General features: G+C 47.8%; 1 protein-coding gene across 1 annotated transcript in view; it reads left to right on the top strand.

The window, feature by feature from the left end:
- The window catches only part of LOC144160985 (beta-hexosaminidase subunit alpha-like), a 196,522-nt gene that overhangs the window by 81,399 nt on the left and 92,673 nt on the right, over window positions 1-22,450 (top strand). Inside the window, exon 7 of the mRNA XM_077692049.1 lies at window positions 12,644-12,848. Within this exon, the coding sequence (XP_077548175.1) occupies window positions 12,644-12,848 (205 nt within the window). The remainder of the gene's footprint in view (window positions 1-12,643; window positions 12,849-22,450) is intronic.

Genomic DNA, 22,450 nt, shown 5'->3' with positions numbered 1-22,450 from the left:
TGTTAAGATCTCGAATTAGGCTAGATTTGAGGAGGGACCGCAACAAGCTAGTACGAAAGAAGCCGATAAACGAACTAACACTAAGACGTAACGTAGAAGAATTCAGGATCGCGCTGCAGAACCGATATTCCGCCCTTAACGAGGAAGCCGAGCCTACGACCCAGGAAGCCAGCGACAACCTTACACGCATCATCACGGAGTGTACAATAGAAGTCGGGGGCACTATGGCTAGACAGGATACTGGTAAACTTTCACAGGAGACGAAAGATCTAATCAGGAAACGGCAAACCATGAGAATCTCTACCGCAGCTGACAGAATAGAACTAGCCGAGCTCTCGAAGTTAATCAATAAGCGTAAGACAGCTGACATACGGAAGTATAATATGGACAGGGTCGAATACGCTGTAAAGAACGGAGGTAGCCTGAAAGCAGTGAAGAGACGTCTTGGCGTGGGGAAAAATCAGATGTATACACTTGAGGATAAGCAAGGCAATGTCATCACAAATAGGGATAAAATATTCACAGTGGCCGAGGAGTTCTATAGGGATCTGTACAGTAGCCGGGACATACAGGATAATGCCGAACGAGACAGCAGTTCAGAGGAGATAGACATCCCACCAGTAACGACGGAAGAAGTAAGGAAGGCTTTGAAAGAAATGAAAGGGGGCAAAGCACCTGGTGAGGATCAAATAACAGCAGACCTCTTGAAGGATGGCGGAGAAATTGTACTTGAAAAACTGTCAAACCTGTATACGCAATGCCTAATGACCGCAATGGTACCGGAATCCTGGAAGAACGCGAACATCATCCTAATCCATAAGAAAGGCGACATGAAGAACTTGAAAAATTACAGGCCCATCAGCTTACTGTCAGTCGTCTACAAGGTATTTACCAAGGTAATCGCTAACCGAATCTCTGCAACCTTAGATTTCAGTCAACCTAAACAACAAGCAGGGTTCCGTAAAGGTTATTCAACAATGGACCATATTCACACGATCAATCAGGTGATAGAGAAGTGCGCTGAGTATACTGAACCCCTATATATAGCCTTCATAGATTATGAGAAAGCATTTGACTCGGTCGAAACCCTAGCAGTCATTCAGGCATTACGGTACCAGGGGGTAGATGAGCATTATGTAAGAATACTAGAGGATATCTACAGTGGGTCTACAGCTACCATCATCCTCCATAGGGAGAGCAGTAAAATACCTATAAGGGAGGGTGTCAGACAAGGAGACACAATCTCTCCAATGTTATTCACAGCATGCTTACAAGAAGTATTCAGAACGTTGGATTGGGAACAGGTGGGAGTAAGGGTTAATGGAGAATACCTCAGTAACCTCAGATTTGCTGATGACGTTGCCTTGCTAAGTAACTCGGGGGATGAATTGCAAAGCATGCTTTCCGTACTGGGGGAACAAAGTAGAACCGTGGGCCTGAAAATTATTATGCATAAAACTAAAGTAATGATCAATAACCTCGGGACAGCACAGCAGTTTGAGATAGGTGGCGAGGCAGTGGAAGTGGTAAGCGAATATATCTGCTTAGGCCAAGTTGTGACCCCAGATCCCAACCATGAGGCAGAGATAATTAGAAGGATCAGAATGGGGTGGGGTGCATATGGCAGATATTCTCAGATAATGAATAGCAGCCTACCATTGTCGCTGAAGAAGAAAGTGTATGACAGCTGCATCTTACCGGTACTCACCTACGGGGCAGAAACTTGGAGGCTCACTAAGAGGGTTCAACTTAAATTGAGAACGCCTCAGCGGGCAATGGAGCGGAAAATGATAGGTGTAACATTAAGGGACAAGAAGAGAGCGGAGTGGGTCAGAGAGCAAACTGGTATTAAAGACATATTAGTAGAAATTAAGAAGAAGAAATGGACGTGGGCAGGGCATGTAATGCGAAGGCAAGATAACCGCTGGTCATTAAGGGTAACAGAGTGGATCCCTAGAGAAGGCAAGCGTTGCAGGGGGCGGCAGAAAGTTAGATGGGCAGATGAGATCAAGAAGTTTGCGGGATAAATTGGTCACAGTTGGCACATGACCGAGGTAATTGGAGAATAATGGGACAGGCCTTTGCCCTGCAGTGGGCGTAGATAGGCTGGTTATGATGATGATGATGATGAAACGAAAACTCGGTGGACCCAGAGTAGATACTGCGAAGCTCCTTGCGTGCCCCCGAAGCCTCCGCCACGCCAATGTTTTCCCACGGCTGCACCATGCACTCTGGCCAAAACAACGTGACAACGCGGCTGCGGCCCCAGACAGTGTCCTCACGCGAGCGGCGTCACCCAGAGGCCGCTTGCTCTTAATAAGCTGGCTGCCATAAAGTCATTCATTCCCACTTCCCGGAACCGCCGCTCCGTCCGCGTTCGACACATCCTGCGTCGCTGGCGCCTGGAACCTCTACAGAGGGGATGCATCAAAACCCCCGAACGGGACGAACAAGAACAATGAAACGGTTTTGAAATGCGGAGCATTTCTTAAGCTCGCGATGTTACTCGTCGATTTTGTCGGCGCCGTGCACATGCTCACTGCGCATGCGCGTCGCGTCGAGGCGCAGGTGCGCGTCTCTCCCCCGTACCCTCCTCGCTCTCAACAACAGGTGCGGCGGTGCGGGAGGAGCGCGTGTACCCCGTGCGCTCCGTCGCTCTCAACAACAGCTGCGGCGGTGCGGGGAGAGCGCGTCTGTGCGCGCATGCGTCGTAGGTACCCGTGCGCTGCGTCGCGCTCAGCAGTAACGGCGGCAGGGCGTGTACACGTGATAACGGCGTGGTGGGTGCGTGGAAAGTTCGCGCGCTTGTGTACGGAAGTGTGCGCATGCGCGTCTCTCCCCCGTACACCTCCCCCTCGAACACGGGCGTTGTGTATATAAGCGGCGGAGCGCGCGGTCGGAATTCAGTCAAGGGCGTCTTTGCTTGTCTTTCGCTTGACTTGACGCTTTGCTTGACGGCATCAAGCAATAAAGACAGACTAACTTTACACTCCTTGCCTTCGCTTCTCTTTCATTCAATAAATAAGAATAATAAAGACGAAATAACAATTAAGCATTCCCAAACCATACCCAATTACGCAACATTCACGCGATACCTCCCCCCCCCCCCCCACTCTGCGACGCATTTACTCGAGTTCCCCCCGTGGGAAGATGCGGGCGGGTTTTTTTGAAGTGCGCGCCAGGAGCGCACCAATTAGAGAACGCCAGCGCCTAATCCCGGACGCATCATGGTAAAGTATGGCAGCGCACTGATCATCCAATCAGAGAACGCCGTGCAGGAGCCCAGAGGCGTGATTGCCATATATAGACATGGGAAAGGCAAGGAGCGAATGACAGTGCACCATGAGAGAGCCCAAAGGGGATAAAAGCGGAGCGCGCAAAGAGAAGAGGGGGACACTAGAAACCGGGAGGCAAGAAACTAGGAGGGGCAGGAGCACGTAACCTTTACGGAACGAGCGAGAGGGGACGTGGCCAGGCCAACGACTATGCCTGCCATGATTTAGAGGGAGCTTGCCGACTTCGCATTGGCTGCAGCATCCTAGGCGCACCACGAACCTGTGTCTTCGTGGCCCCAGCGGTGGCGGTCGGGCACCAGCGGCCAACGTCCACGCTCCATCGACGTTCGTCTCGACGGCCCCGAAATGCTACGTTCGTGCCAAGCCTACCTGAGACCTCCAGCGGCCGCGGCTACCAGGGGGCAGCCACCCTGGAAGCACGCCACCCAAGGGATGACCGCGCGCGTCGAACGCCGGCATCAAGGACCTCCAGCGGGAGCGGCTACCAGGGGGTAGCCAGAAAGGATACAAGTTAGGAAGCGCGGAGCCCCCGCCGTCCAAGGAGTGACCGCGCGCATCGAATGCCAGCACCGAAGACAGACGAGGACGGCTACCAACGAGTCGCGGCCACGCAACGGGTGCCACACGTCAGCGCCGACGACGGAGGGGTGGGCCAGTCCAGCAGGGACGTATTGATAGGACAGGACACAACTAGGGAGTTGTGGTGGTAGAGATATCACCTAGAAAGTGATGGATTTAGGGTATTTCAACTAATCTTGTTGGACTTCATTGTAGAGACTTCTGGGTTGTGATTTGGATTGCATTTTGAGATATTTAGTCAGGGGTTTGATTGGTTATAGTTTATGTGCAGTTGATTGCTGGAGTGCTTTGCTTTAGGGTTTTTCCAAGTGTTCATTAAATGTATGTTTTGTTAAGCACGTCGACGGCTTTCCTGCGTCCATCTCTCTGAGCTAATAAAGACAACCCCACCCTCCGTTCACGTGACAACTAGCTGCACAGGGAAATATCGCAGGCTACTACTGGCTACTGGCTGCACCCAGGCTACACAAACAAACTACTAGCACCACCAGGGATCGAACCTGGCCACGAAGAGAAGCTGAGCAAGAGGCCCTCGTATTGCCGTCTAATCTACGCCCACACGTGGCACTGGGGAGACAGACGGTGGTTTGGATGCAGCTTCAGGGAATGGGGGGGGGGGGGGGGGGCGCTTTTTGGAGGCGGCACATGAAACAAGAGTGAGGGAGAGGCAGTGAGAGAGATGATACCATAGACGTGCGTGCCGCCCTCCTCCTCACCCTTCGAAGGACGCTTGTCTGCGTTTTCTTTAAGCCGACGCCTGCAGCGGTGCAGGGTGCGGTGCACCAGAGCGCCCGATTCGCCGCTGCAGGAGCTGCGCAGCGCATCCTTCGATTTCTGATGGTGCACCCTCGGTGCCGCCGCGGTGCAGAGAACTGCTGCATCTGCTGCAGAGGAGGTGCAGCGAGTCGGTGCCATAAGCGCAAGGCCGTAGTTGGGGTGTTTCGCGCCGGCAGGCGGCTACCGGCAGTTGCGGCGACCCCGTGAAAAGACGTCCAGGTCGAAGATACGCGGGACGAACTTCCCGTCATGGCTGATGCAGTCGGCGCAACCGAGACGGTCTGTTAAGTCCGGACACCTCACTTATTATTTAAAACCGCCCGGCAACTAGAGGGCGATTCCACGAGAGAACGAACATGCGTGTACACGACCATTTTTTGTTCATTCTGTTTTTTTATTATATATGCGCGCAATATGGAAACCCCCGAAAATCAAGTTTGTTTTCTCCTGAGGTGCGTAGTTCGGGAGAAAAAAATGTTTGAATGTGCCCGGAGCGCAGCGGTGGTTTCGGCAACTGCAGATTTTTCCAAGTTTGCGTCTCTGTGTACGTCAAGGAGTACAAGGGGTGTGTATAAAATGTTTTGGGACATAAACTAGACCAGAATGCTAATCTGTATAACGCAAAATCAGCGTCCTGCAGCGAACAAAAAATTTAAAAAAAAATCGTGAAATCGGCCCAGACGATAATTTGTTAGTGTTTTTGACGCCCCCTATCTACATTTCTTCTTTTCTGAAAAACTTGTAAGTCGGCCATTTTATTGGCCATACGTATCTGAACGCATAAACAAAAGATGGTGTTTGTAGAAAATTTAGAAGTACTAAAAAAAATTGAATACCTTCGGCTCTTTTTCAGAAATTGCGCAAATTCAAAACTCAATATAAAAAAAACCCCACACTCGATTTTCTTCAAAATTGCGAAAATAAGACTCCTTTATTTGGACAACAAAACTGTGGAAAAACATGTTGTATCATGTTGTTGAGAACAAAGTTATAAGGGGCCAAACTTGGGGCTCGCGCGACGCGTCTTGGCGCGCCGCGGTAAGTTCTGGCCGCTGTTGCCGGACGTTGCGCGGGTGTACACGGGCGGTAATTCATATTCCACTGCCACATGCCGGCACGGTCAATCTCTCTCCAGTATTCCCAAACGAAAAAAACTATTCTGGAGATTCTTCTGTTTTTTTGTTTTTTTTTCCCGCCTGTTTCCCTAATGTGTTCTTTAACGAGCTAACTTTCTGGCCGATATCAGCTCAAAAGCGCTCCTTTGCGGCGCCAGTATTTTGCGGGATGCAAAACAAAAAAAACAAAGGTTCCTCCGATGCGCAGGCAACCGAAACAGATGGCGATCGGGCAGTTACAAGGGAGGGAATGGATTGACCTTCAGACCCTAATCAGTTCCCCACCACGACGGGCGCATTTCCGCTGGTGGTGCATGGTGCGCTGGCGTCAGTACAGGGTATCCCACCGCATTCTTTGAGGCAAACATGAGAGAACGACCTTAAAAATAACTAACCAGGAAACAAACACCTGCACCACGGCTTACGAGGCCGTAGGAGGCTTTTCGGAGACGCCACGTGCACGCGAATCTATTTTACTGGAATGAGAATTAGGTGCGGTCGGGTACCTGGCTTCTTGACGTATTATTAAATTCCGGTCTGTTGTCATATTATTTCCGTATATTTATTGTTTGGTCACATATCACAAAGGCGAAGCGTACATTACAGTATTACTAGCGATTTTGATACGCTTGCGTACGAAAATTGCAGTAAGGGGAGGCTACTGCCCCGTCCTTTTCTGTCCTTCAACTCACTGGTTGATGGGCTCTCAACGGATGCTTCCCTTTGCTTTACTCTTGCCATATTTTTGTCTTTTGACTCCTCCCCTTAAAAGTTTTTTTTTTTTTTTCATGGGTGGATGCTTTCGTTTGTGCCTAAGTGTTTGCACGTGGATTTGTGCGCGTGTTTGCTTGCTCGACTACCCGCACACTCTTATCCTGATAGATGTGGCAGGGGAAGCCTAGCGGATGTTGTTCTGAAAAAAAGTGTGACCCGTTCACCCACCCACAGTTCATTCCCGCCCAAGTCTTGCACTCACCCCAGCATGAAGTGTGCGTCTGCGTTTATTGTGCGAATGCCGACCTGTCTGCTTTGGCCCTGCAAAATGTTACAGGGGTTGACCGAAGAATGAGCAACTTAAAGGAGCTTTGTCTTTGCACCTCACCATCGACGCAGTTTCTTGGGCGCGTGCCGGCAATTCCCAATGTCCGACAACCTTACCATGTCCGCTTTGGGCGTTTCGGACGAAGAAGACGTCACATACGCTGCATGGGAAATTGCTTCTCTGATAAAAAAGAGTGTACCGCCAGCTGCATTCGTGCAGGAGCTAGGCAAATGGGTCACCAAGTGGGTTTCCCATGACTCTATTAGGCGGACCCAGGCCATTGCCATAAACGAAGCGAAAAGATGCGAACGGCGATCAAGCATTGTACTGCACTTCGACTTCTCTGAAAATTGGACAGTTATTCTGCCAAATGAAGTCCAGTCGTACCACTGGCACAAAACACAGGTTTCACTGTTTACGTGCGTTGTAACTACAAGAAAATCAGTTCAGAGCTTCGCAGTAGTTAGCGATCACATGCAACACGATACCGCACATGCATGCTATGCGCTCGCTCCACAAGGTGCACGAATGCCTGGAAGAAAGTGCCCCTGTGTACAGCTACGTTGTTTACGTTAGTGACGGTGCAGCCAGCCATTTCAAGAAGAAATATCAGATGTACGAACGTTCCAGAGCAAACTACACGTCTGCGAAGTGGCTGTGCTTGACTGTATGAGCGCCCGAGGAAGCTGTGGTGCAGATATTATAAATATTTTACTTGAGTTGTATTCCCACACGTATGCCTTTTGCTGTGTTCCTGACTGTAAATAATTAATCACGATAGTCTGACAGCCAATTTTCAAACTTGTGTCTTTTTGCTTGAATAAATATTCTTGAGAAAAAACTGAAATACCTTCAGTAATTTACTCGTGCTGTGACCGAAGCGCCAAATTAATAGAAAATTTCGACCACTCCTACCACTTCTACCCGATATAACCACCGGAAAAACTTTTCCTGTTGTTTCGAATCCTTCTTTCCTTTCGCAAAGGAGCGAAAGCGTTCGCAAAGGAGCGCTTTCGAGCTGATATCGGCCAGAAAGTTAGCTCGTTAAAGAACAAATTAGGGAAACAGAGTCGGGCAAAAAAAAAAAAAAAACAGAAGAATCTCCAGAATAGTTTTTTTCGTTTGGGAATACTGGAGAGAGATTGACCGTGCCGGCATGTGGCAGTGGAATATGAATTACCGCCCGTGTACACCCGCGCAACGTCCGGCAACAGCGGCCAGAACTTACCGCGGCGCGCCAAGACGCGTCGCGCGAGCCCCAAGTTTGGCCCCTTATAACTTTGTTCTCAACAACATGATGCAACATGTTTTTCCACAGTTTTGTTGTCCAAGTAAAGGAGTCTTATTTTCGCAATTTTGAAGAAAATCGAGTATGGGTTTTTTTTTATATTGAGTTTTGAATTTGCGCAATTTCTGAAAAAGAGCCGAAGGTATTCAATTTTTTTTAGTACTTCTAAATTTTCTACAAACACCATCTTTTGTTTATGCGTTCAGATACGTATGGCCAATAAAATGGCCGACTTACAAGTTTTTCAGAAAAGAAGAAATGTAGATAGGGGGCGTCAAAAACACTAACAAATTATCGTCTGGGCCGATTTCACGATTTTTTTTTAAATTTTTTGTTCGCTGCAGGACGCTGATTTTGCGTTATACAGATTAGCATTCTGGTCTAGTTTATGTCCCAAAACATTTTATACACACCCCTTGTACTCCTTGACGTACACAGAGACGCAAACTTGGAAAAATCTGCAGTTGCCGAAACCACCGCTGCGCTCCGGGCACATTCAAACATTTTTTTCTCGCGAACTACGCACCTCAGGAGAAAACAAACTTGATTTTCGGGGGTTTCCATATTGCGCGCATATATAATAAAAAAAACAGAATGAACAAAAAATGGTCGTGTACACGCATGTTCGTTCTCTCGTGGAATCGCCCTAGATATCCTTCGCTGGGGTTAGCTTGTTTACCTATATATTGTTTTGTTATATAGGGGCGAAAGGAGAAACCGCAGAGGCTTCTTTGTTATTCGCTGCGCTTTTGTGTCCACCTGACGAGCGTGCCCGGAGACGACGCATCCAAAGGCGGCGGCCACTCCATAATAGCAGAAAGCGATGTCAGCTTTCGAAGGAGGATTTCCTTGCGTTCGTTTGGGAAACCGGCGGAGGGATCCGTAGACATTTTAACGACCGCTATTGCCGTCACGGGAATGTCCGGTGCGGACGGGCGCTAAAGGTCGGTCGAGGGGTCAAACCTTGGGTCAAAGATAGGAAAAGGGCACCAGACGTTGAGACTACGACAGTTGGAGTGCTCAAAGCAGCTGGGCCAAGTTTCCGTTCGTCAGTCGGCTGACCCTGGCGGCTCGGCGGCTGGGGTGCGTGAATGGGTATGCAACCAGGCTTTGTTAGGCGCTCTACGTGTTAACAAAGAAAAGGAATTCCGGCGGCCCGGAGCACACACACAGGCCTGCAAGGTATGGACAATACTTTAAGACGTGCCGCCCAGCCCAAAAGCCGATTCTGGTCGTTAGACCTGCTTTTAGTTGGTTGGTTTTCATTTCTGTTATATCTGTGTTTTGCGGAATACCTTTGGGTTTCCGCATGACAGAGAGAGAGAGAGAGAGAGAGAGAGAGAGAGAGAGAGAGAGAAGTGGGTCACGTGAGTATTTTGAACCCAGCTTGGCCAATCAGTGGCCTAGTATGGGCTAATGAATGAACCATGCTCACTCTGAAATTATGACGTCCCTTTTGTGGGCGGAGTTTTCTTCGTAAAACCAGCAGTTTTGAGGACAGGAGAGAGAAGAGGGGAGCGTGGCGAGTCCCGTTTGACGAGGACCTTGCCCGTCCTCTTGTATGCGATCATGACCCTTGAAATTTCTAAATACGTCATGTAAATGAAGTGTACAGTTGATATTGTACAGTTTGAGTTTGCTTGGAGTAGCTTGTCGTTTGCCACGTGCCGTCGACCACGAGCCATCGTTTCGTCGGATCATCTCTTCGATCATCGACTTCGGCGACCGATCCAATGGAGGGTTGCATCTTTGAATTTAACTCGGCCGTAAACTTCGAGTTGCACAAATGTCAGGCCAGGATATCCAGACGACTTTTCCGCGATCCAGACGACTTCGCCACCTCGTTTCATTATAAACACGCAGTGGCGCTGCTGGCGATGCAGCCACCTTCGAACGACGGCTGTGCACTGCACCGGCACCACAGAAATGTCTGTGCAGCGATTCCAGACCCCGCTTCTGAATCGCAGCTTTTGTATAGCCAAGTGTGAACTCAAGTGACGCCGCATGTGTAATCGTTGTGGGTGTTTACAGCTTCGCAGACCAACCCCCTTCAGGGCGTGGATTGGGCCAATTTCTTTTTACTATCCTGACGGCACAGGAGCGTCTAGATAGCACACCTCCCCTGCTTGACAACGCGTTGCCCTCCACCCCTTGCCCTCGCCTTCAACTTGATGACGTATGCCAGGCGGGGAGTGCCGTCTTTCTTCCGTTACGCCTCCTGGCTACCGGGCACTGGCTCCCCGGTGCCTCGCTCTGCGGAGGTATTCGTCAGAAAAGCTAGGGCCAACGCAGCTCTCACACCCCACATCACTAGAAAATAAATTTGCCCAACGGGGTCTCCATTCCCCGCTGCCAGATGACCGTATTCGCCACCCTTGGCCACCTAATCTGGCACTGCTCCGCGTTTTCACTGTACCGGCCTATCTTCACGAATGCTATGCCTACCGATGCATCAGAAGGTGACCCTCCATTTGAAGGTCCTAATATTCTCAGAGTCCTTGGACTGTTCGGCGTAGACAGTGGTCTGTCAACATTGGTGTACACTGTGGCCTACTCATGTCGTGAAAATCCCCCAATGGTAGATCTTCACTTTAGCCTGGCCTCCGCGGTCGGGGGGTAACTGCTGGGTGGTCTCCATGGACGCGTCATCTCTTTTCCTCCCTCCCCCTTCTTTCCATACCCCTATTTTGGCTGCATGGCCTTCCCTGGATTACTAAAGGACTACAATAACAACAACTATCCTGACGAAAACTCCCGCGGCTGTATACTGTTTTTCTAGCGAGAAGCCTTTCTGCCGCAGGATCTTCCCTTCAACATTTACACGGCAGAGAACGGCTGCGAGAAGCGGTGCGACACATAGTACACAAATCAAGCCCATTTACAACCTCAGCGAGTAAGCGGGTCGTGGAGCCCTTCAGGTCATAGGTACGAGCACCAAGCCCTTCTGAGGACGGGGGAATGGAGTAAAACTCTTGAAAACTATTGGGGTGTCCTGTTGGTTTTCCTACCTCCAGTTGTGCCAGGCGCTTAACGTGTTCCAATCTTAAAGGAGTACTACGCCACAAATTTATATTCCTTTTTTGTTGATTTTATCAATGCTTAACGTCCTGGCGAACCCAAAACACCACTTGAGCGCGCGATAATTATTGATGGGCGACAAAATCGTCCGTTTTGGTTTCCCGCGCTTTTAGCCCGGAAGGCGTGTGTGACAGAATTACGGAATGACCTCACCGTTTTGTGCGGACGTCAAAACACCGCAAAGACCGGAGGAGGCGTTGTGTCCACCGCCCCGCCGCCGGAGCTGAGCGGATGAGCTGCCTGAAGGCGTTAGGCCTAGAATTGCGGCAGAACATTGATGACCGCTTTCAATAAAAGACCAGATGACCGCTTCTCTGGCGATTCTGGTCTTTATTATCGGCTCTGTTCTATCGTGCGGAAATTTATTTTTAGTAAGGGGGTATGGGCAGCCCAATCACAGCCGGGCAGCGCGCGTGAAGAGACGTCACGAGTTTCTGACGAGCGTTGGAGGCAGACGGCTACGTCACTTCTTTTCCCTCTCATGGAGTGACGTCACGCTGATGTCCATTTGCTGCGAACCGCTCCGCGTGCTGTTCCGTCGGCGCGATAAATCAGATCAAATTGAAGTCAAATCCCACGCGTCGCCGGCATCTCATATTTCAGCCAGGGTATTCTGTTGTACAAAGGAAGCGAACTCTACCATTATATTAACATCAAAAATTGGTGTTAGTACTCCTTTAAATCGTGTGTTGTTTGCGATGACGTTGTCGCTGCGGTCGCAGTTGGTGATTTAAATGAGGGTGTGTCTTCGCTTCCTTGGAACGCGTTGCAGGGATACGGCGATGCTCTATGAGCACCGATAATGATAACACTCAACGTAGGGTCTGCCGATTTAGGCGGCATACTTTGTTAAGCTGAGTCCGGCCTGACTGGCTAATGCTATTCACATAATAAAATGGTGACAGCTTTTATATATGGTTTAATTACGTAAAACACCAAAAGGACTTTTCAAAGCGGTGTGCAAAACGCCTGCTAAGTGCAGAAATAGCATGCGTGCTTGCCTTTGGGTTTCGCTTTCCAAATGCCCTCCAAAGGCGGATAAAAACTGAAAAGAAACTCACGACGTGGGATGTGGAAAAGTTTCCCCTAGTACGAAGAATACAGGGCAGAGCCTAATCGAGCTGATTTCGGGGGAATACCCAAGGCGGAGAATAGGGCATAGGGCCAGAGAGCAGTCAAATGCCACGATTTTGATACTGTTTTTTCCCAGCCCGCAAAGAAACAAGGCAGAAAATTTTTGTCTATTTTGTTCTCCTTCCTTGTAACACAAGGAAATACAGGAATTTGGTAGGAGCACGAAGCTATGAGCTGCTCCTAACATATTAGAAAAGAAATATCAGGCAATACTTTATTTCCCAGCGTATAACTTCTAGATCATTCAATGCGAGAAGTGACGTAAAACGTGCAGGCAATAAAAATACCTACGCATTGAAGCAATGTTTTTAGAAACACTCTTCTGCGACCACAGGGCACACGCGTTCTTGGGGGAAGGCGTTTCCTGAGCTTCTGACCGAATGCTACTACGGTGACAAGCCGACGGGACAACTGGGACCCATGGATCCGAGCCAAAATACCACGTTCGCACTTTTGGCGACGCTGTTCGCCGAGGTGGCCAGTGTGTTTCCCGACCAGTACATTCATCTGGGAGGAGACGAAGTAGACTTGGACTGCTGGTGAGTGTGGCTAATTTATGTCAACCGACATTTTCCAAGCCTTGGAACCATCACTTATGCGACTCTTGTGATAGTTCCTAAACCTCACCCACGTGCCAGCCAAACGAGGCAGGCAGCCTCGCTCGTGGGGGTGCTTGCTGCATTAAGAGCCCCCGCCCCCCTCCCCCCCTCCACTCTCCGATCGCATTCTTTACCGCGCCTATCGGCGCACTCACCATTCTTCCTGATGATGATGATGATGATTTCTGTTAGTTTCCCCTTTGAATCGGGGTGATGACGTGTCATCTTACCAAAAAGCACTAATATATCTATGTAGTACACTCTTGGTTTAATACTAGCGCTGCTTAGGGCTGGCACAAAACGCTTATTAGGCACAAAATACTTTTTTATTTCTGTTACAGGGGGTAACTGTCTTAGGCAATATCCCCCTGTCTGCTTTTCGTCCACCAGCATTCTAATCTTTTCGTCCCCTCGGCAGCCTTGAAGTTGACTTCCTCGGTGATACCCTTGAATCCTGGCGCTTCTGGAAGCAGAATATTTCCTTCATGTAGATTTGGATGGATACCCTCACATTCTAACACTATGTGCTGCATAGATTCTGTTTCTTTTCCGCAGACCACGCATACCCCATCATTTTGTGAACACTTCCCCACAAAGCTCTTAGTTTGCAGGCAACCTGCTATAGCCTCAAAAACCAAAGCGCTGCCCTGTGATCTATCGTAGAAATTTTCCTTTCTGATGTTCAATTTCTCGGCCCTGTACATCTCTAATGACGTTTTAGCTTCCATTTTTTCGCTCCATTTATTTGTTTCAATCTGCCTTGCCTCTTTTTTCGTTACCTTGGCTGTTTTGGATTCTCCAGTGGTCTTTCCGCATTTCATCGTTAGCCTTCTAGTCTCCCTTACCCACTGCGTGTCCACGCTTTTCAAGTATAGGCACCTAAAAACCTTAGCTGCCCACCGTCCTTGATTCATTGCTCTCAACCTCATTTCAAAGCATATTTTACTCTGTGCTTCTCTAACTTCAAACGACGCCCAGCCCAGATCTCCGTGAACTGCTTCGTTAGTTGTTTTTCCATGCGCGCCTAAGCCCAAACGTCCTACCGTTCTCTGGTTCACTTCAAGGCCTGATAGAACGTGTGATTTTAAGCAGAGTACAGCATTCGCAAACGTGAGACCCGGAACCATTATTCTTTTCTACATTCTTCTTACTACTTCATATTTGTTATACCCAAACAGCGCTCTATGCTTTATTATAGCTGCATTTCGCTTTCCTTTAACCTTAAGTTGCTCCTCGTGAGTTCTTAAGTAGTTATCCCCTTCGTTTATCCACACTCCCAAATATTTATATTCCTTCACTCTGGGTAATTCGCCTTGCTGGATAGGTACTACGTCAGCATCATTGAAAACAATTATTCCTGATTTTTCTACACTAAAATTTATTCCGAGGTCGGTGGCTTCCTGGCCACTAATATTTATTAGCCGTTGCATATCGGTTTGGTTATCAGCTAAAAGAACAATGTCGTCTGCGCATAACATTCCTGGAACATGCTGTTGTAGCACTTCACCTTGTAGCATTAAAAGCGATGGCTCAAGGCCACATGTGGAAGAGGAGGGTTCGTTTGTTGTTTGTTGTCACCTTGTAGCATATGGGTTAGGCTAAACCCTACTTCAATTTCTTCCAGTTTCTTATCTAACCCTGCCATGTAAAGCATAAACAGTATTGGGCTCAAAAGGCATCTTTGTTGCCGTCCCCGATGGATGTTGACCTGCTGGGCGCATTTCTGTCCTTCCCATCTAAGGTGTACTCTATTGTCTTTATAGATTGCCATAAGGAACTGTATTAACTCGTCATCTAATCCCTGGAGTTTCAGCATCCTCCACAGCCGTTCTCTGTTTACGTTGTCATATGCCCCTTTAATGTCCAATCCGTAATGGTCTATTCTGTGCTTTCACAATTTCAATGCATTGCGTTATCAAGAACAAATTGTCATCCAGTCGCCTGTCTTGTCTAAATCCATTCTGCAGTTCCCCAAGTATTTCATTTTTTTTCATCCATGCTTGAATTTCTGATTTTATCGCCTGCATTACCAATCTATACACCATTTACGTTACTGTGAGTGGTCTGTATGAATCAATACTAACTTTGTCTCCTCTGCCTTTATATATTAAGTTCATCCTACTTTCTAACCAGTCCTCTGTTATTTGTTTGGTTTCTATCACCTTATCTATTGCCCTCATAAACGAGTTTTTACTTTTAGGTCCAAGCAACTTTATTAGTTGCATTGGTATTCCTTCCTGGCCAACTGCTGTCTGGGGGGAAACCTTTTGCGCAGCTTTTTTCTAATCAAGGTTGCTCAAACGTATTTCCCTTTCCGAAGTTTTCTGCATCGCTGATGGTATCGGTGCAAGCTTCCCTATCACTATTGCCCTAAACGTCCCATTAATCACTCGATGAATGTGCGCTAACGCGTGCTCTCCTTGTAAATGTTTCCCTACCTCATCAATGAGGTATCTTTGATGGATATCGTTTTTTGAGCTTAGTAATTTTACATGGTTCAAAAACTTCTTGGATGAACTTTTGTCCTTCTTCCGTATTTCTGCCATTCATTGTTCGCTTTTCTGCTTGATCTTTGCTTGCACCAATTTCCGCACTTCTAGTTTTTTCTTACGGTACATCTCCTACTTCTCTTTCACTACCTCCTGTTCCATACCAGTTCTTGTTGCTTCTCTATGCTATCTCGACGCCTTTCTTCGCTGGTCAATAGCCTCTTTTATTTCCTTATTCCACCAGCTTCTCGGCTTTTTCTTCCCTTTCCATCGGTTTCGCTGCTTTTATTCATTAATCTTACCCTTTATGAACGCAATAATTTCGTCGTAACCCCAAGTTTTGCCTGGGTATTTATTGATTTGATATTCCAATCTATCACCGATGATCTTTAACTGCTCATTGTTCAAATTAGTTCCTCCTATTGTACCTACTTCTGCATTTGTGCGGGTTGCGCCTCCAAAGTGCAAGCTAAGCTGCTTGCGGTCGCTTCCTAAGCTGTCTGTTCCATTTTCATCTATCCTCATTTCCCGCAACCTTTCGTATACTGTCTCGGAAACTAAACTGTAGTCTATGCTGGACTGTCTGTTACCGCTTTCCCACGTTATTTGTCCGTCACACTTGCTTTCCCTGTTTACTATAACAAGCCGGTTTTTCTGACGTAGATCTATCACTAGAGAACCGTTGTGGTCTGTGTATCCATTCAAACCTTCTATACGGGCATTCATATCTCCAACTAAGATAATTTCGCCCGAATTTTTGAACTTGTTTATATCTCTTCTCAAACAGTTTACCATTTCCTCATTTTCCTCCCTAGCACTACTTCCGGTCCACAGATACACAACTCCTAACAATGTATTTTACCACTCTATGGTACCTCTAACCCATAGATGCTCCTTACAGCTTTCATGCACTCTCTGCCAGTCGCTCCCTTGTTTAATGAGCACGCCAACGCCTCCCCCTTTCTTCATTCCTGTGGTCCTGTTGCAACCTTTCCAAACATAATTGCCTATGACCGGTGGGGCTTCTAGGTCTCGGAGGTGAGTCTCGGCTAAAGCGTGCACGTCTATTCCTTCCCGTTCAAGGTGGTTTTGAATTTCCACCCACTTATCAGGCTTTCTGCCTCCATGCATATTTATGTAGCTGATTAAATATTTATTGGATTTGTTTTTCCCTTTCCGTTTACGGCGTCTATTTTTGTCTTTTACAAAATTGTTCGCTCCAATGTTTCCACTTAAATCGCTTCTGTCAACGTTCTTAGTTACGTCTGTATGTTCTCCATTTAGCTCTAGGCCTGGCTGCCTCCCAGCGTTGGGTGTGCATGCGTCCCCTGCTTCCCCTATGTCTCCTAGTTTGCCTTCCTTAGCTGCGCGGATCCCCCTAAAACAGCTATCGCTCTCCCACCTAAGCGCCACCCCACCTTGTTTCCCAGCCTGGGGCTGAACTGAATCCCGTCCCACTGGAAAGTTTTCCTATGTCCAATGCTGCCCACTACTCTGTTCACGTCTATCACTTCCAGCCCAAGTTCCCTGCCGCGCCTCACGATCTCGCTGTTTGCAGCGAGTACTGCCCGTTCGGTGTGCACGGCCTGCTTCATCACCTCCGGCACGGTGCAGACTGCAATGAGCACATTTGGGGCCGTCGCCCGCAGGTCCTTTACCCCCTTCGCTATCTCCTGGCCAAGTTTTTCATCCTCTCCCTTTAGAACATCGTTAAGCCGCACGGCAATCACCACAAGGTTTCTAGCTTTACTAGACAAGGCCAGCTGCCCCTTCGCTGCAGTCATCACCGTCTGCATCGTTTGACTGGGGAAACACCCCACCTTCACACGCTTATCACCCTCTGCCCTTTTCACTATGGCAGCGCTGCTCCTCTTCCAGTTAGAGTCTCCCGCAATAATTACCAGGCTATCATTTGCCACGTGCCGCTCTTTACTGGTACCCGGCTTATCGACTGGTGTTGCTGGCCTATCTTGCAGCACGTGGGAGTAGCTGTTGCCTTTCGTTGATTTCATTTCGGGCGTCACCTCGGTGCATGCCTCCGCTCCGATGCATGGGCCGAGGTGTTCGTCATTTGTTGGCGAAATGACGCTCCTTTCTAGCTTTCTAGCTTCCTGTCTCACCTGTTCTTCCTAACCACCCATTGGGAGTGCACCCCACCATTTCTTTCAAGATCCCTCGCCTTCATCACTTCCTCGGAGCTCTGGCTCTCTCCTCCTCCCTCAGCAATGAATATCCAGGCTACCCAGGACGCTCTATGTCAATATGTACACAGGATACACACGAGAATTCAAGACCCGGTGAACTGAAGACTACAATTACGGCGTGAATCTAGGTCCTTTAAACAATACACCTCTCTATATCTCTCTCACGCACGCGCCACTTGTCTGATTTGGAAAAAGCGTGTCGTCTTCGGCTAGACAACCCGAACTCCGTGCACGGAACTTATGGGCAAAATTCTGCCAGCGAAGAATTCACTAGGTGGACCAGTGCATGCGCTTTGCCTACAGTCACTGTAGCTTGAAAAGTACCTCAATTTTTTTCTCTTCTCCGCCACGAGAATCCGCGCAATTTATTGGTCCGTTTTGGTCACGTGTTCCGTGGCGACCACTTTCAGTCCCGTTTCTCGGTTCAGCCCGTGAGTGGCGGCTGGGATCCTGTGGCAATCGGACTGCATCGTCCCTTTAGCGCGTACATTTTTCATTACATGCACTCTCAGGTAAAAAGAACTGAAAGCTCGTCTTCTGGGCGACTAACGGGCTTGGCAAGAATCATTACTCCCTTTGGGGACTAAATGTGAGCGGACTAACAGTCCGCCACCCGGTCGTTCCGTTCCCATACTCACCAAGATCGAACTGTTAAAAGTGAGTCGCAGAAAAAAAAATTGAAAAAAAAACCCAGAACGAATCGAACCACCGACTCCTGAATCCAAAGGTAATCCAATACGCTACCACTAGGCTACGCCGCCGGGCGGAACGTTCAGCAGAAATGTGTATTGAAGAGTACAGCGTGCAGTAGTGTACACAACGCGACAGATTCGTTGCATCTGATATGCGAAATTCTACCCAGCAAGCGAACGGGACCGCGATTTGCACTTTGCTAACGGTACGGACTATTATTCAGTTCGATTCTAAGAAGAGCCCAAGAATCGTAGTTTTGTCTCCGATAGGACAATCAACGCGTCGCCTAGTTGAGACAGGGAACTTGGTGATCGGACGACTCATTTGTTTCCGCACAAATTAGCGCCAAATAAGTATATTGTTAGTGTTCGCTACATATGTCAAGCGCTTTAGGTATCGTATGTGAGAGCGGTCGTCTGGGTGAGTGTCAGAATAGGAAACAAAGCATATTTTCCTGCATCGGCGAAACCGAATTCGGGGTTGCTGAGCCTGAATTCTTCAAGTTAGCGTTCCTAGACGATCGGGACTTGAAAATGCAGCCGGGTTTTACAGCAGTCGCAGCATTGTCATAGCTTTGGTGCACAATGCAATTATGTTCCGAGTGCAAAAGATAACTTCAAGACACTTAACTTTAGCGAGCATTTTTTATTTGAAGTTATTCTCATCGCCAAATAATTTTTTTTTCTAGTCTGTTAAACATATACATATTCATTACGCTTGAGGATCAACGTATGCTATTTTCACTAATAGTTGTATTATGGTTGACGCGCTTGAAATTTTTCATTGACCGCTATTACCTCACGCGAATCGTATGCAACACAGCGTATAAAAATAACTTCACCGAGACGCGTTTGTCCATCGCGCTTCGCCGCTCCTTGCCATTACCCGGCGCTCGGTTAAACCTAAGCTCTTTTCTTATAATTAGCACCGATATGTCCTCCCGTGGCACTATGTAGAGGACCCACTAACTGCAACGACTTGTGTTTTGAAAATCCAAAACTCTCCACAGACGTATGCGCGAAGTGGCAACGACGACGCCATTACAGGGGATTAGCGACGGAGCAAATGGGGTAAATTTGAGTGTGGTCAGGCTTTCCGTGAGTCCTTATAGATCGGTAGGGACGAACATTCACTCCGCATTTGTGCACAGGGCACGCACTCTGCCACATTTACTCCACTTGAAGATGAGCGGTTGACCGCGAAAACAAGCGGCCATATTTTAGTCTCCAAATTGCTCCCTTTTGCTAAGAGCAATGTAAAGAGCAATGTGCTGCAAAGCAATGTAAAGATAATAGAATGCCCGGATACTGAACATCAGGATAGTGTGCCAGGATACATCGGGTGGGACCGAGATGGGTGTTAGCGACGAAACGAGACGTTTGAAGCGTACAAAGGCGCAAACGTTACGTGTAGTCCGGAGTCGATTACGCAGCTTACGCCGGGTTTGTTAAACGCGCAGTAAAGAACCTCGCACCCAATTAAGTTGTTTTTCTATGCTTCATTTGCCAGGCTTGTCTTTTTTATTTTATTCTCGACCTCCCAATCCTTGTACCCAAAAACAATGCGAATGCATGATGTTGCGGCGAGTATACTTCTTCAATGAAAGCTTTCAAATGCCAAGGCTGCTAACCCTTAGGGGCGGCATGATGAAAGGGGCAGCGCAGTCGAAGGTCGACGAATCGGAAGACTGGATGTATCTTGCATCTAGTGCTAATAGAACTTGTGTTTACTGTTTCACTGTAATATGACTAAACTGGAAGATGCTGCGATGCACGGTGAAGGAGCTGTGCATGCGCGGATGAGAAAGAAAGGCGCCCACCTCCCCCAATAATTATTTTGTTACGGGGTGTAATTTAGTTTGGATCAAAGCCACTGGGGCTGGCTAACTTTTTTTAAAGTTGGAAACATAAAAATTGATCATTAATATAATCTGTTACGTTTGACCTCCTTACGTTTGCACATTTTTTCTGAGCGCTTTCTTACCTGGGAACCTCCGAAAAAAATCCAGCGTACGCCAGTGGCTCATACTCACTACGGCGATGGTCACTGATGTGCGACCTACGCAGCACTGCTGGTTCGAAAACAGATCGGACATAAGTGTTCGGACAATATCCTTCTGCAGCATTCTGTAAAAACAACAAGCTTGTGATAAAGTTGATGATCACTAGAGACCGGAACTTTAGGCAAAATGCCTATTTTTTATTTGAGTCCGTATCGAGCCTATTTAACCTATAAGCATGAACTAAGGGAAGGGGAGTATTTTAAGCAATAGTTGATTGTGCCTATACGTGCCTATTTTTACGTCCGTGCCTATACAAGCTTTTAAGCTCCTATAAATGCCTTTTTTGTGCTGTAGAGTACAGATTTTGCCTAAATCAGTCGTATATCTCGATGGAAAATTGGGAGATCTATTGTTGGACCGATGGGAATGCATGAGCATCTCGTCCCTCTCCGTTGCTAACTTGAGGCTTGCTAACATTGCTAACATTGCTAATTCAGCGCAGACCTATGCGAAGTCGCTGCTAACATCCCTTGGGCGAAGATCGAAAACAACACTTTCAAGAATTTCTTGCAAAAGTACTGCAAACAAAGTGTACCATCAGAGTCGACTCTTCGCCACTGTACGAGAAGACGCTACAAGAAATTAGAAGAGAAATCGGTGAATTCCACATATGGATTTATGTGGACTAGACGACAGATGCGACCGGACGAGTACTTGGTCACTCTGTAATCGGAAAGCTAGAGGCAGAAGAGAAAATAACACCGTTACTAATCTGCGCAAAAGAGCTGGACAAAACTAGCGGCGAGACCATCGCCCGCTTCTGTATCCCTCCGGAGCCCACGACGACCGAGTACTGATGCTCTACACAGATGCAGCAGCTTATATGCATAAGGCTGGTGCACTTCTCAAGGTTTTTTATCAAGAATTATTGCACGTCACTTGTCTTGCTCACGGGGTTCATCGGGTTTGTGAAGAGCTACAAAAGTCGTTCAGTTCGGTCAACGAACTGATAGCTGCAGGGAAGGCGGTGTTCCTCAAGGCTCTTTCAAGCGTTCGTGCTTTCAGCGAGCAGTTACCGGGTGTACCTCTTCCACCGGAGCCTGTTGTTACCCGCTGGGGAACTTGGCTGAAGGCAGTGGAACACTACAACCAACACTTAAACGGTGTTAAGGCTGTTGTTAGCAGCTTTGCAGAAGATGAGAGTGTCGCCGTGAGAAGGGCCCAGAAGGTTCTACATGATGGTACACTTCCATGTGACTTGGCCTATTTGTGTGCCCATTTCACGTTCTTGGCAACAACAATACAGAAACTTGAGAAAGTTCGGGCACCACGCTGACTCAAAATATTCAGCTGATTTTGGACGCCCTGGAAAGGTTCGCTAGTGCTCCCAGGGGACCTGTTGGTGACAGAGCTATATAGAAGCTTAAGTCTGTCTTGGACAGAAATCCTTGATTTTCTACGCTGAAGGAACTGTCTGAGGTTTTGAGCGGCGGACATACCGCGATTCCAGATGGAATCAAAACATCCAACGTGACGAAGTACAAGTACGCTCCGCTAACTTCAGTGGATGTGGAGCGTTCTTTTTCTGCCTACAAGCAGATATTGACTGACAAAAGGCACAACTTCAAGCCCGAAAACCTGGAGATGGTGCTTGTTGGCCGCTGCTTCTACAGCCTTTCGCACAGTGTTGCGTCAGCCTATATATTTTGAAAGCGCGACCCTTAAGTGTTTCATGAAGAAAATAAAATTGCATTTTCGAAATCCCGATGTTTGTATCCTGTGTTTACTCAAAGCCAAAAAATTGCCCTGAAATACACCGCCTGAGTAAATGTTAATCGAGCCTATATATGCCTAAATTACGATTTTGAGCGCCTACAATAGGCGCCTAAAACCCGATTTTTTAGTGCCTAAACTTCCGGTCTCTAATGATCACCGAAACAGTGCGCAATTTTGAGCGCTCGAAAAACCTGGGGCGTTACACTACGGCGCGTAACTGTACGCGCAACTAAACGGCGTACGGCAAAGCATTTTACTTGCCATTGGCGTTAATATCAACCCATCGCAAGAGGAAAACCCGATTTTGAAGCCGTTTTATTAGTGTCTGCGTAAATTATGCAAAATTCTGAAATGACATTCGAAAAAGGGCTAATCTGC

The sequence above is a fragment of the Haemaphysalis longicornis genome, unplaced genomic scaffold, assembly GCF_048455015.1.
Source record: "Haemaphysalis longicornis isolate Haplotype H1 unplaced genomic scaffold, Haemaphysalis longicornis Haplotype H1 scaffold_11, whole genome shotgun sequence".
In the NCBI taxonomy this organism is placed as follows: Eukaryota; Metazoa; Arthropoda; class Arachnida; order Ixodida; family Ixodidae; genus Haemaphysalis; species Haemaphysalis longicornis.
This window is presented reverse-complemented; position numbering and strand designations above follow the sequence as displayed.